A 14,752-nucleotide genomic window follows, 5' to 3' on the forward strand; every position below is an offset into this window, starting at 1 on the left:
TGTGTCCTGCCCCGCCCAGCAATGAGGGAGGGTCCCTAGGAGAGGAACCTGTGTCCTGCCCCGCCCAGCAGTGAGGGAGGGGCCCTAGGGGTGGAGCCTGTGCCCTGTCCCGCCCAGCAATGAGGGCGGGGCCCTAGGGGTGGAGCCTGTGCCCTGTCCCGCCCAGCAGTGAGGGCGGGGCCCTAGGGGAGGAGCCTGTGCCCTGTCCCGCCCAGCAGCGAGTCCGCGTCAGGACTACATTTCCCATCAGGCGCCGCGGCGGCTTCCGGAGGGCGGTTTCCGGTGAGGCCCCGCGGCGGGCCGGGGGCGGGGACTCGGGAGGCTCCGGGCCTGCTGCGTTCCGGGTGCGGAGCGGCGCCGGCGGAGCGGCCGGGATGGAGGCCGTGCCCCGCATGCCCATGATCTGGCTGGACCTCAAGGAGGCCGGGGAGTTCGGGTTCAACCCGGCCGTGAAGAAGGTGAGGGGGGGGAGCCCCCAGGGGCCAGACTGGGGAGGAGGGGCACGTGTGGGGAGGGGAAGCTGTGGGGGGGGCCGTTGGGGAGGGAGGGGAAGGTGGGGGGGGTGTTGGGGCGGGTGTGGGGGGCCGTTGGGTGTGGGGGGGGTGTTGGGGCGGGAGGGTGGGGGGGTGTTGGGGCGGGGGAGGGCGGGTGTGGGGGGCCGTTGGGTGTGTGGGGGGGTGTTGGAGGGTGTGGGGGGGCCGTTGGGGGTGTGGGGGGGGTGTTGGGGCGGGTGTGGGGGGGCCGTTGGGGCGGGTGTGGGGGGGATGTGGGGGCGGGGGAGGGCGAGACTTGTTGACGGGGAGGGCAGGGGGTTGTAGCTGGGGGGTCCTTGTTCCAGCGGATAATCCTGGGGGTGGTCACTGTGGGGTAAGTGTGGGGGGGCTGGGCCTGAGGCCCGAGTCTGCCCCTGCCATCCCCACAGTGGCACATCGGTCCCTATTCCCCACTCCTCCCCCCAGCCTGAAGATGCCCCCCATGCCCAGGGCGGCTGGCCTGGCCGTGTTAGCGAGTGCTCCGGGCCCACCGGCTCTCATTACCCCCTAGCCCCCCCGTGACTGGAAGCTGCACCCCTTGCGAGCCCTGATGCAGCTCAGATGCTCCTGAGGAGGTGGCAGGTGGGGCTGCATTTGCTGGTACCCCCACCCCTCCATGCTCCAAGGCTGAGAGCTGGGAGAGTTTTAAAGGAGTGAAGTGTCTCGTGTCTCATTGAGCCACCCTTTGTCATGAGAGGGAGAGATTTAAAAATCTCTTGTTCTGAGTGAGCAAGACTTGGCCATGGCAAGTAATGTCCTTACCGTGACTTTCCTCGGACCCCACCCATCCCATCACCACATCCTCCCTCTTCTCTTTCCCTCTTCTGGCCTCTGCACCTCAGGATCCGTCCGGTGACACAGCGTACCCCATTGCTGCACATGCTGGGAGAGACAACAGTTGTGAGAGGAGGCCTGGGAAGCTGCCAAGTCCAGCTTGGAGTGGGCTCTGTTCTATGGCTTGTTATTTCTGGTGGGAGTAATTCTCACTGGCAGTGAGATAGCACCAGGGCCTTATGGGATGCTGGTAAATCTGGATCTAAAGCCCGGTTTGGTACCCCTGCTAGATTGAGTGTCTGTCTTGGGTATTTGCTTCCCCTGGGTTTTAAAATGAGGAAGAGACAGTTTCCATCATTCCCATGTGTCTGGACCCAGTGACTTTCTAAGAGAGCAGTATTAATTTAACCCATTTGTAAGTTGCTTTTCATTGGGATAGCTCCGCCCTGTTCAATAAAGCCAAAGTACCAGATATCAATGGTCAAGAGTCCCAACCAGATCAAATGTACTGTCAGAGAGAGGCAAATGGGAGACATAATGACCTTCAAGGGGAACTGCTCCACCAGCAAATGGGATAAAGTCCCAGGTGATGCAAAGAGATGATTCTAAAGGAGGTAGGAGGGGCAGAAATCGCCTAGGAGGGAGCTCCAAATGGTTATGGAAAAGCCTGTCAAAACAGGGTCGCTCCTGCTGTGTGCCCTAAAGGGGCTCGAGCAGACCTCCTGTGGGAGGATTTCATAACACGGACCCTCGATTGCTAGAGTTCGGTGCCCAGTTCGTCCAAACTATAGGTGTGTCTACATAGCCTGTGTCAGCATAGCCCTTTAGGGTGTAGACAGACTACACCAACGGGAGTTTTTCTGCCAGTGTAGGAACATCACCATTCCAAACGACATTAGCTACCTCGACAAAGCCCTCTTCTGTTGGCATAGTTGCATCTACACTGCAGGTTTTGTTGGCAGAGCTATGTCACGGGGGTGTGTGGTGTGTTTTCATATCCCTGACTGACACAGCTATGACAACATAACTTTGAAGTGTAGACAAGTGGGAGCCATCCTGCCCCATGTCACTGTAATCAATAATGTATTTAATCTAGGCATTTTGAGATTGTCTCAATAATGTTTATTTAATAAGGACACAATCCAGTGTCTGTTAAAGCCAGTGATAACCACAGTGGGAGGCTTGCATTGGCTTTAAGGGAGTTTGAATCAGGTCCTAAGAAAGTAGATAAAAGAGCAAAGGGGCAGCTGTACTCTCAATCTCACATTTTTAGAAACTAGAAGCTTAACTGAGAACTCTTTGCTGCTGTAAAATACTGTGCTATGATAAAGGAGAGGCAGTGTTATAAAGCAGGGACTTGCAGATAGGAGACTTGATCACTGAATTCCTCTGTGTTAGGTCACAGAGAAAGAGACCAGCTTAAATATTGCTCTTCTGTTTGGGGATGTTTTACTTACCATTGTTACCAACAATGCCTAAAATTTCTAGAATTGAAAGATTGGTCTCTGTGACTTTGACAGCAGTTTGTTCAGGGTCAGTTTCATTGTTTCCCTGATAGTGCGGGTCAATTTCTCTGTTGACTTTTCACACAGCAAAAAGGGGGGTGGGGGAAGTGATTGTAAAACAAAAATTGGCCCTGGGGAGTCGGGGCAAGGGTAGTGTCTGAAACTGTCTTAACTTGTTCTTAAATTAACTAGATTTCAAGTGGGCTGTGTCCCTGGGACCCCTCTGTATCTCTATCAATGAGTATGATACTTGCCCATTTTGTATTAACTTTTGTAAAAGAAAATACATGCCCATCTTTGAGATTTGTTTGAGAAATGTTTGGTTAGTATTAATTCATATTATTTTTGTACAATGTGCAAAAATTCTTGTTGCTTTTTGGGGAGGAAGGGCACCTGTCCTTCTATACAGCTTTCAGAGTAGCAGCCACGTTAGTCTGTATTCGCAAAAAGAAAAGGAGTACTTGTGGCACCTTAGAGACTAACCAATTTATTTGAGCATAAGCTTTCGTGAGCTACAGCTCACTTCATTGGATGCAACAATGTAGCTCACGAAAGCTTATGCTCAAATAAATTTGTTAGTCTCTAAGGTGCCACAAGTCCTCCTTTTCTTTTTATGGGATCTTTGATGACCATAAGTAGTTGGGCCTTCCTCAGCTTTTTCTAATGCAGTCCAGAGAGCTGAGTCATGCTTTGCAGGGTGCTGACATGGTAGTGATAGTAAGTTAGAAACAGTCCTTGCCATTCCAGTTTGTCTGCTAGTGCTGGAAAGGAGACTAGCCATCAGTATAACTTCTGCTGCAGTGGATGGAGTGATAGGTGCCTACCTAGAGGAGGGTGGCCTCCAAAACAAGGCATTTTAAAATCACATGGCTGTCTGGCAGGCGTGGCTGCATGTGAGGGGATGCTCTTACCACTTGGTCAGAGCAAGTGCTGTCTCTTTCAGCATGTTTAAACCTCGAGTTTATTCTTTATTTAAAAAAGCAAATCCTGAAAACCTGATATTAATAGAAATACTTTTGTGCAACTCTTCTCTTTATATGTAAAGATTTCCCTGCAGTGTTCACAACCCAGATTTCTCTGCATTTTGCTGGTTGGTACATTAAACAGGAAGTGAAACCACCTAGAAATCAGACAAACTGACTCATCCAATTTTATTACTGAGCGGAGAGATGCAGAAGTGGTGAAAAGTACATTTTTTTAAGTGCCTTCAGTTTTAATAATCTAGGCAATAGTGAGGTATAGCATATTATTTTTAAAACAAATCTGATATTTTTTTAATCTGACAAACTTCAGAGTGTTTACCTTCAGCACTTCTCTTCTTCCCTGTATTTACCTAGAGTGGTGAAGTAGATTGGACTTGCAGTGTATCATCTGGGATCTCAGATTCCTCCCCCTTTTCTGGTTGTGGTTGGGAGGTTGGATAACAGGTCTCAGTTTAAACTCCTGGAGGTTTAGGAGACGCTGCTGGTGAGCGCAGTGGTAGCATCTGTCTGACATCAGTAAGTTCTAAGTCTGGCAAAAGCACTTTTTAAAATCCAACGGTCTCCAAGCCCTTGATGAACACGTGTTCATTTAATCCTGTTCCCCCCACATACACACACATACGTGCACCCTGTGAGGTAGGGGAAACTAAGTAATGGACAGGCTCAGTGGCCTGCTGAGGGCCCCCCTGTGGCTGAGTAGCAGAGTCAGGACTCTTGAGTTCTAGTCCTTGCTCTGCTGCCAAATTGCTGTGCGACCTTGGGGAGTTCTTTGTCTCCCCTTCTGCACCTGGGAAATGGGGATAATACCCACTTACATGGGGCTGAGAGGCTTAGCTGAGTATTGTGACATGCTAGAGCAGAGATGAGCAAACTATGGCCTGTGGGACCATCCTGCCTGGCCCCTGACCTGCTGGAGCCCCCGGCCCCTCTCCCACTTCCTCCCCTCCCTCGCAGCGCAGCTTGGCCCTGCCCACCTCACAGGCTTTCCAATAAGCCTGTCCTGCTGCTCTGAGCGGCCTGGTAAAGGCAGGGGGAGGGGAGGGTTGAATAAGGGGCAGGAGGTCCCTGGGGGCAGTTGGGACAGGGGGTGGTTGGATGGGGCGGAGGCAGTCAGGAGACAGGGAGCGGGGAGGGGGGTTGGATGTGGGGGTCTCGGGGGGGTTGGAGGGGTCCTGAGGGGGATGACAGGGAGCGAGGGGGTTGGATAGGGGGTGGGGTCCCGGAAGGGGGGGCAGTTCAGGAGGGGACGGTCAGGGGACAAGGAGCAGGGTGTTTTGGATGGGTGGGGGGTTCTGAGGGGGGCAGTCAGGGGGTGGGAAGTGGGAGGGGTCGGATGGGGGTGGGGGCCAGGCTGTTTGGGGAGGCACAGTCTTCCCTACCTGGCCCTCCATACCGTTTTGCAACCCCGATGTGGCCCTCCTGCCAAAAAGTTTGCACACCCTTGTGCTCGAGCCTCAGATGGGAAATGCTAGGGAAGTTGATTAATCAGTGAGTACCTGCTTTCCAGCCCCGGGTCCAGTTCTTCTCTACACTGGCTTGCTACTACCTAGAGCCCCACGTAGGCTGGAGGAGCTGGGCTTGTGCAGTTAACAGAGGAGATCCCATTTAATTTTCCTTTTATATTAGTCCCTGGGATTATAAACCTCCTGGTTGGGTGGGTGCCAGCTACGTATTCAGTCTCTTTTAGTCAGCAATTTGTTTGGATTAAGGACAAGCTTGACACTCATTGGCAGAAGCCATCAGTTCAGAGAGTGACCTTTTTTGGCTTGTGCTCAAACCGGCTCTTCCACATTAGCTTGTAACCCTTCAGGTCCAGGTGGCTGGGTGCTCTGGCTGCTGTGGGTGTTCTTGAGCATGGCTTTATTGGAAGATCATAGGGCAGGTCTTCACTGCAGAATTAACTCCACTTCTAACAAGAGTGTTGTCCCTAATTCCAATCCCATCCCCACACATGAATCCTGGCCTTGGATGTGGCGATGCTTTTAACTCCAGTTGGGTGGCCTCAGGGGGACATACACTAAAACGTGAGTGAGCGCAACTCGTCACTGCTAACACGAGTATGGATACAGGTGTAGCCCCACTTGCGTGCCATTAGTCCTCCAGTGCCTTCCCACAGTTCCACCCCTTGTGCCCAGAAAGGACAGACAAGTTCTCCCATAGTTCACTGGGAAAATGCAAAGCGAGGCTTGGCTTGCTGCAGTGCTAAGAATGCTGGGATGTGCTCCCAGAAGCCTTAGCGCCACACGAAGCGAGCACAGCTCCCATGTGGCATGGCGATCTGAGTGTTGTATTGCCACATGGCCACTCTACTGGCCTCCAGCACTGCCTGGCCACTCCTGCACTAGAACGTCGGTCTCCATGGCCTTCTGCTGCACCTGTTATGAGGGGGCTGCTTGTGGTGGGGACAGCTCTTGAGGTGGATTGATTTATATCAAGGTGGTGATGGCACAGACTGGTGGGACCGCATAGTGTTGCAGGTATGGGATGATTCACAGTGGCTGCAAAACTTTTGCATGCATAAGGCCACTTTCCTTGAACTTTGAGTTGCTTTCCCCCGCCCTGAAGTGCAGGAATACCAAGATGAGAGCTGCCCTGACAGTTGAAAAGTGAGTGGCGGTAGCCCTGTGGAAACTTGCAATGCCTGACTGCTACTGGTCAGTTGGGAATCAGTTTGGAGCGGCAAGTCTACTGTGGGGGCTGCTGTGATCCAAGTAACTGATGCAATCACTAATGTTCTGCTATCAAGGGTAGTGACTCTGGGAAATGTGTAGGTCATATTGGATGGCTTTGTGGAATGGGGTTTCCTAACTGGTGGGGCGATAGACAGAACACACATCCTTATCTTGGCACCGGACCACCTTGCCAACCAGTACGTAAACTGCAAGGAGGACTTCTCAACGGTGCTGCAAGCACTGGTGGATCACAAGGGATGTTTCACTGACATAAACGTGGGATGGCCGAGAAAGGTGCATGACGCTCGCATCTTTAGGGCTGTTTGAGCAGTTGCAAGAAGGGACTTACTTCCCAGACCAGAAAATTACCATTGGGGATGTTGAAATGCCAATAGTTATCCTTGGGGACCCAGCCTACTCCCATGGCTCAGGAAGCCGTACACAGGCAGCCTGGATAGTAATAAGGAGCAGTTCAGCTACAGGCTGAGCAAGTGCAGACTGGTGATAGAATGTGCCTTTGGACGTTTAAAAGCTCGCTGGCACTGTTTGCTGACTAGGTCAGACCTCAGCGCAACCAACATTCCCATTGTTATTGCTGCTTGCTGTGTGCTCCATAATATCTGTGAGAGTAAGGGGGAGACATTTATGGTGGGGTGGGAGGTTGAGGCAAATCACCTGGTGACCGATTTTGAACAGCCAGACACCAAGGCGGTTAGAAGAGCACAGCAAGGTGTGCTGCACATCAGAGAGGCTTTGAAAACCAGTTTCGTGACTGGCCAAGCTACGGTGTGACAGTTGTGTGTGTTTCTACTAGCTGCAAACCTGTCCCGTTTGTTGATTTTAATTCCGTGTAAGCCAACCACCCTCCCCCCTTCGATCACAGCTGGCAAAGGAAATAAAGTCACTATTATTTTGAAACCATGCATTCCTTCTTTATTAATTTAAAACAAAAGAGATAACTGACAAGGTAACCTGGGGGCGGGAGGAGGGAAGGACAAGGCCACATTGCTTATCGTAGCCACACTACAAATCAAACTGTTTGAATGACAGCCTTCTGTTGCTTGGGCCATCCTCTGGAGTGGAGTGGCTGGGTGCCCGGAGCCTCCCCCCGCCCATGTTCTTGGGCGTCTGGGTGAGGAGGCTATGGAACTTGGGGAGGAGGGCAGGCGGTTATACAGTGGATGCAGTGGGGGTCTGTGCTCTTGTTGGCTTTCCTGCAGCTCCAACAGACGCTTCATCATGTCCGTTTGCTCCCCCATTAGCCTCAGCATTGCCTCCTGCCTCTGCTCTTCGCGCTCACTTAATGCTTTCCTGGCCTCTGCCACTGAATGGCTCCATGCATTAAGTTGTGCCCTATCAGTGCGGGAAGACGGCATGAGCTCGGAAAACATGTCATCGCGAGTGCGTTTTTTTCTGCCTTCTAATCTGCGATAACCTCAGGGACGGATATGATGGGGGAGCATAGAAACATTTGCACCTGGGGGGAGATAAAAAGGGAGAGTAAAATTTAAGCTGCTATGTTTCTGAGAACAAAAGGGAGACTCTTTCACAGTGAATCAAGCAATTCACAGCAGACAGCACGTGTGCTTTAGGTACGAGGTCACATTTTGCCTTTTATATTGAGTGCCTGCCGGTATGGTGGCACATCACAAACTGCTGGGCAACAGAATTTGGTTTTTAGGCAGCCATGGTAAGCCTTTTGGTATGTGGGGTTGGCTTCTTCCGCCTTCATAACATGCAGGAATGGTTTCAAACTGCAGCGCCCTCCTTTCCCAGAGCAAGCAATGCTGGTTGGGCTTCACATTTAAAAGGAGAGGCTGCGGTTTTTGGGTGGATGTGCAGCACACACCTCCCCCCACCCCACCGCATGGCTATTCTCTGGGATGATCCCTTCACCCCTTCCCCTGTGGTGTGGCTATTCTCTGGAATGATCCCTTTTAGCCAAGCGCAAACAACCCAGCATGAACGGGGTCCTTTTACTGTTCCCTTACAAAAATTCCCCTATTTCAACCAGGTGACCATGAATGATATCACTCTCCTGAGGCTAAGATATAAAGATACAGACCAAATGTTGCTTGAATGCGACCAAAACCCAGGACCATTCGCTGCCATGCTTTGTGCTGCAGTGATTCCAGACTACTTGCTACTGGCTTGGCATGGTAAAGTGTCCTACCATGGAGGACGAAATAAGGCAGCCCTCCCCAGAAACCTTCTGCAAAGGCTTTCAGAGTACCTTCAGGAGAGCTTCATGGAGATGTCCCTGGAGGATTCCTGCTCCATCCACGGACACATTAACAGACTTTTCCAGTAGCTGTACTGTCCGTGAATGCATCCCAATTCTACAGGGGAAATCAAACATTAAACACTGTTGTGTTTAAACCCTGTACCGTAGTTACAAATGTGTACTCACCAGAGCTGCCTTCTCCGGCTTCAGGGTTGGGGATCCCGACTTGGGAGGGTATTGGCTCCAGGGTGATGAAAAGGTCCTGGCTGCCGGGGAGAACGGATTCACTGCTTGCCTGCTGCACATTCTGCTCCTCCTCCTCCTCCTCCTCCCTGTTGCATGAGACTCCCCCCTTGCAGGTGTCCACAGACAGTGGTGGGGTAGTGGTAGGGTCCCCCCCTAGAATGCCATGCAGCTGATCATAGAAGTGGGATGTATGGGGCTCTGACCCGGAGCGACCATTTGCCTCCTTTGTCTTTTGGTAGGCTTGCCTGAGCTCCTTGACTTTCACGCGGCACAGCTGTGTGTCCCTGTTGTAGCCTCTCTCCACCATGCCCTGTGCGATTTTGGCATATATATTTACATTTCTTCTTTTCGATCGGAGTTCAGCCTGCTAAGATTCTTCTCCCCATACAGCAATCAGATCCAGCGTCTCCTGTTCACTCCATGCTGGAGCTCGTTTGCGATTCTGGGGGGACTGCATGGTCAGCTGTGCTGCTGAGCTCCCCGTGCTGACCAAACAGGAAATGAAATTCAAAATTTCCTGGGGCTTTTCCTGCGTACCTGGCTAGTGCATCGGAGTTCAAAGTGGTGTCCAGAGCAGTCACATTGGAGCACTCTGGGATAGCTCCCGGAGGCCAATACCGTAGATTTGCGTCTGCGCTACCCCAAATTCGACCCAGCAAGGTTGATTTTAGCGCTACTCCCCTCACCGGGGAGGAGTACAGAAGTCGATTTTAAGAGCCCTTTAGGTCGACGGAACGGGGTTGGTTGGATAGACACATTCATTTTAAAATCGACCTAATGCGGCTAAATTCAACCTAACCCCAGGGCTTAAAACTGACCTAATGCAGCTTAAATTCGACCTAACCCCTGGTGTAGACCAGGGCTAAGTCTCTGGAAAATGAGTCTCCTAAATTACTTAGGCTGACCTGTTCTGCCATATTTATAAAGTCTGACCTCAAAGTTTTTCCCCTAGTTCTTCTTCTTCTAGAAAAGCAGCCTTTAACTCAGTTTTTGACAGAGGCTCATGGATTCAGCATAATTATTTTTTTTTATTTAAATGTATTGAGATTATAATTTTAGGCCTTCACATGTTTTTTATTAGATTCAGATTCATTTTAAGCAGGTGTACTTTTAAAAAGAAAAATGAATGATAATTTAAATAACAAAATCAAAATATCCAATTTAAATCAAAATCCCATATTTAAAAATTGTTTTGTTTTCAAATAAATTTTGTTTTTATCCACCCTTAAGAAAAAAACTGAAGCCACCAACTCATGACATCCCTGTCAGTGAGCAGTTGGGGATAATGATAGCTGTGAGTCATGGCTTGGCTGGGCTGGGCTAGATTTGAACCCAGTGACCTAGAGGACAGGTTTCTCTCACTCTGACTAGATCTACCCATAAACTCTGCTCTGCCCGTGGGTGGGGACGGCCTGCAGTCTGGGGTTAGTTGCTTTCCTCTTCATCCTGCTGACCTTGTGGCACATACTTAGGAGCCTTTGCTGTGACTCATCCCACCAGATGTCACAGGAAGCAGTGTAATATAATGGTTATAGTAGGGCCACTGGGCATTGGACTCCTGCTGTCTATTCCTGCCTCTGTTGTGTGGCTTTGGGGCAAGCTGCTCATCCTTTGGGTCTGTGCAATGTGATTGACTTGCCCACCCTGGGAGGGTGTGCAGCTTAGGTGTTTGTGAAAGCCCTCTGGGATCCTAGGGACTGGGTAAGTGTGCAGGGTATTGCCAGGTACATTGTGTTCCACGCTGGTTTTTCAGGCTGTTCTGTCTCTCTCAGAAATCCTTTCTCCCCTCCAGAGTCTGGGAAGGCTGCCGAATCTTCAGTTCCCCTCCAGAGAGCTATTGACCTCTCTCACTTAGTGCCCCTGTGTGTTATTCATTCGGACCCTAGGTTTGCCAAGACAGTTGGACCCCCACAGATCTCTAGCTGGTGTCAGTCCCTTCCCCCAAACCACAGCAGGCAGCTTGATTTCTTACCAGTGTGGAGCTATGTCCCTTCAGTCAAGGGTAGTACGTGTCTGCAATCACCAGCCTCAGTCTCTCTAACACTGGACAAGGACAGTCTTTCTCCAGCTGGTTTGCTGCCAGCTGGGCATGGCTGGGTCCTCTTCCCTTGAGCATTACTCTCACAATCCTTTGCCCTCCTGTAGCACTGGCTGGGGATCTCTGAGAGCTCAGAGCCTTCATTAAGCCCCACGACCCTGCTACCCCCTCTGCGTGCTGAGCCTCCCCATGTAACAGGGGACTGGCTTGCCCAAAGCCCCATGACACGTCAGTGCCAGAGCCCCAAATAGACTCCCTGTGCCCTGGCTTCTAGTCCCCTATGCTGGGCACTAGACTGGACTCCAGTGGAGTCCTCGCTCTGCCCAGGCCAGGCAGCTGTGTGCTCGTAGCTCCGAAGGGTCTAGCTCGCTGCTCTAGTCACAGTCTGCGTGACGCAGTCAGCATCGCTACCTTCTGTGGGGCCCGGACGGCCAGCCCCGTCCTGTGCGTGAGCCACGCTGGTCCTTAAGCAGCTGCTCCAGCTGCGGGAGTGCAATGCACGCCCCTAATGGGAGCATGCCGCGTCCAGCACCTGAGGGCACCCAAGAAATGGACGATCCCTCAGGCGCTCTGCACAGTGAACAGCAGATCAGTTACCCGCTGCAGGCATCTCTCGTGGAGAAGTCACCTGCAGTGCCCAGGACCCACGTGGTGCTGCGCAGACAAGCTAAGTGAGGTTGGAGAGGGTCGGGGGGGAATCTCCAAGGTTCTACGGGCGATGCCTCGATGGCTCTCCTCACTCTCGAGTCAGGACCGCTTCCGCACCTCGGCGTGGTCGTGGGGGCACTGTGCTGCAGGAGGCACCATCTTTCCCGTCAGACGCAGAACCATCGCGCTGGCCTCGTGTGGTCGCTCGAGATCCCAGGGGCTGTATTACCTCCAGTGTTTTGGATGGATTTCAGTCCTGAGGACTACCTTTGTCATAAAAATAAAGGGAAGGGTAACCACCTGTCTGTATACAGTGCTATAAAATCCCTCCTAGCCAGAGGCAAAACCCTTTCACCTGTAAAGTGTTAAGAAGCTAAGATAACCTCGCTGACACCTGACCAAAATGACCAATGAGGAGACAAGATACTTTCAAAGCTGGAAAGGGGGGGAAGCAAAGGGTCGGTCTGTCTGTCTGTGTGATGCTTTTGCCGGGAACAGATCAGGAATGCAGTCTCAGAACTTCAGTCAGTTAGTAAGTAATCTAGCTAGAAATGCGTTCGATTTCCATCTGTTTAATGGTTGGTAAAATAAGCTGTGTTGAATGGAATGTATATTCCTACTTTTGTGTCTTTTTGTAACATAAGATTTTGCCTAGAGGGATTCTCTGTTTTGAATCTGTTTACCTTGTAAGATATTTACTATCCTGATTTTACAGAGGTGATTCTTTTACCTTTTCTTTAATTAAAATTCTCCTTATAAGACCCTGATTGATTTTTCATTGTTCTTAAGATCCAAGGGTTTGGGTCTGTGTTCATCTGTACAAATTGGTGAGGATTTTTCTCAAGCCTTCCCCAGGAAAGGAGGTGTAGGGCTTGGGGGGATATTTTGGGGGAAGACATCTCCAAGTGGGCTCTTTCCCTGTTCTTTGTTAACACACTTGGTGGTGGCAGCAGCATGTGGTTCAAGGACAAGGCAAAGTTTGTACTTTGGGGAAGTTTTTAACCTAAGATGGTAAGAATAAGCTTAGAGGGTCTTTCATGCAAGTCCCCACATCTGTACCCCAGAGTTCAGAGTGGGGAAGGAACCTTGACAACCTTTGTCTCCCGAATCTTCCCTGCAGATTCTCTTTGAATCTGGATTCTCATGTTGCTGTGTGCTGGTAAACAGCTGCTGGGTTTCATCCCAGAGGTAGCTGCATTTCAGAGCTGAGCGGTGTTGGGGCTGAAAGCTGAGGAAAGGCATTCGTTATTTAAGCTTGGGCTGGGTAAAGCACTGGAGGCTGCACAGGAAGGAACAATCCAAGCCTGGCTGCTCGGGGGGAAATCAGAGAATGAGTGCCATCAGACATGGGCGGTGGGGATGCTTTACTGGGCCCCGTGGAGAAGAGAGCCAGGATCGGTTTTGATTTGCACAGTGCATGGTACTTTACAGGCACATCGGAGACAAGGTCCCAGCCCTGAGGATCTTGCCATCTGACCTAGACTGATGCCTCCAGAAGCTCTACCATGGTGGGGAGGGGAGAAGGGGAATGTGACGGGAAAGCTGAGTCGTAGAAGGGAGCTGGAGGAGCATGCAAAGGTTGATAGTTACATGTGGGCCTGTCTTACATACAGGACACTTAACAGGGTATCTGGGAGCCTGGCTCAAGCGTGCAGCTTCCAGTAGCCATGGCAAATCTGTGCGATGAAAGGTTGGCAGCCCACTGCACAAGAAGCTGTGCCGAAACCTTTCCCCTGTCCAGCCCCTTGCTGGACAAGTGAAGATGCGGCATGTGTTGCTGCTTGAGCAGGCCTGTCACCTGGGCAGTGGTGGCCAATTGCTGCAGATTCACGTTGGCAGCATGCTCTTCTTGGCCGCTCACGCTGAATATGGCTACTTAAGTCAAAGATCAGCCATGGTCCCTGTTAAGCCTTTGCCACAGGAGGGAACAAGTCTGCAGGCTGGGTCCGAAATTCCATTGACTTCTGTGGGCTGAGGTGTGTCTGACCAGGGCTGGGGGTGGCCAGCTGAGCTCAGGCTGTGGAGCTCCTTCTGCAAAAGGCCTGGCTCTGGCTTGTAGACTGCGGGGAAATAGGGGCACCCGCTGTCTGAGGAAATATACGGGCTCCTTCAAAGTGGAGGTGGCTGCCATGTGCTGTTGGCTGACTGGCTGTGTGGGGGCAGCACAGGGAACTGGTGACACGTTCCTGGCCTTGCAGGGGGGCTTTCACTCTCCTGCTCTGAGCTCCTCTCCCTCAGCAAAGACAGAAACAGCCTGGCCTGTGCAACACCCCAAAAGCCCAACCCCGAGTGTCCCCGCCACCCTTCGTGCAGAGCTCTTTCTTGGGGCTTCTGCTGCCCCTCTTGCTGCCTGGCTTCTCCAGCAATGCCCGGGCAGCTCTGCTCCGGGGAGTGGTGTTCGATTTCTCCTCTACGCACCAGTCCTAGACACAAGCTCTGATTAGTTTTTTCTCCCTCCAGTTTGTTCTGAAGAACTATGGCGAGAATCCCGAGAGCTACAATGAAGAGCTGAAGAAACTTGAACTGCTCCGGCAGGTAAGTGTGCCCTGGCGCTGTGTAACGGCGCTGCGAGGCGGGGCAGTCACGTGGGGAGACAGTCCCTGCCCAGAGCGCACCGTCAAGCTGGGGCTGACAAAGGTTGGCAGGGAAAGTGACTTGCCCAAGGGCAGGCCAGTGGCTGAGCCAGGAACTCCTGATCTCCTGGCCACAGTCCACGAGAGAGAGCCAATGGTTCTCGTGTGTGTGCTGGGTCTGCTCCCCCACCTGGGACCCTCCAGGGGAAGCTTTCTGTATGTGAAACCTCCACTGCCTTGCTGGGAGGGGACCCAGGCACAGTGTGAACTGAATACAGGTGAGGGAGCCCCAGCCCTGGAGCCTATAGCCCTCCAGCTGCATGGGCAGCGGCAGGGGTGCTCGCCTCCCGCGCCCCCTGCTGGAGTGCCCGCGGTGGGGTCGGGGGATTGGTTCTCTTTGCGCTCCGTGGCCTGCTCGGTGCTGGAGTCAGTGTGAACAAGGGGACCTGTCAGTGCCGTTTGTGGAGAGGGGGGTGTTCAGTGCTGTGGACACCGGTCCGTTGGGACCCTCACAACTCCTCACACACAGCAGCAGCCCCTTGGGATTTTAGACCCC

The 14,752-nt window shown here is 52.0% G+C and overlaps 1 protein-coding gene across 2 annotated transcripts in view; it reads left to right on the top strand.

The window, feature by feature from the left end:
• The first annotated feature begins 273 nt into the window (after positions 1 to 273).
• Positions 274 to 14,752, top strand: part of PTPN23 (protein tyrosine phosphatase non-receptor type 23) — a 44,548-nt gene continuing 30,069 nt past the window's right edge. For both annotated transcript variants that reach the window (XM_073334897.1, XM_073334898.1), the window contains exons 1-2: positions 274 to 458; positions 14,084 to 14,158. In XM_073334897.1, coding sequence (XP_073190998.1) covers positions 375 to 458; positions 14,084 to 14,158 — 159 coding nt within the window. In that variant the 5' untranslated portion in view covers positions 274 to 374. The remainder of the gene's footprint in view (positions 459 to 14,083; positions 14,159 to 14,752) is intronic.

The sequence above is a fragment of the Lepidochelys kempii genome, chromosome 2 (genome assembly GCF_965140265.1).
Source record: "Lepidochelys kempii isolate rLepKem1 chromosome 2, rLepKem1.hap2, whole genome shotgun sequence".
In the NCBI taxonomy this organism is placed as follows: Eukaryota; Metazoa; Chordata; order Testudines; family Cheloniidae; genus Lepidochelys; species Lepidochelys kempii.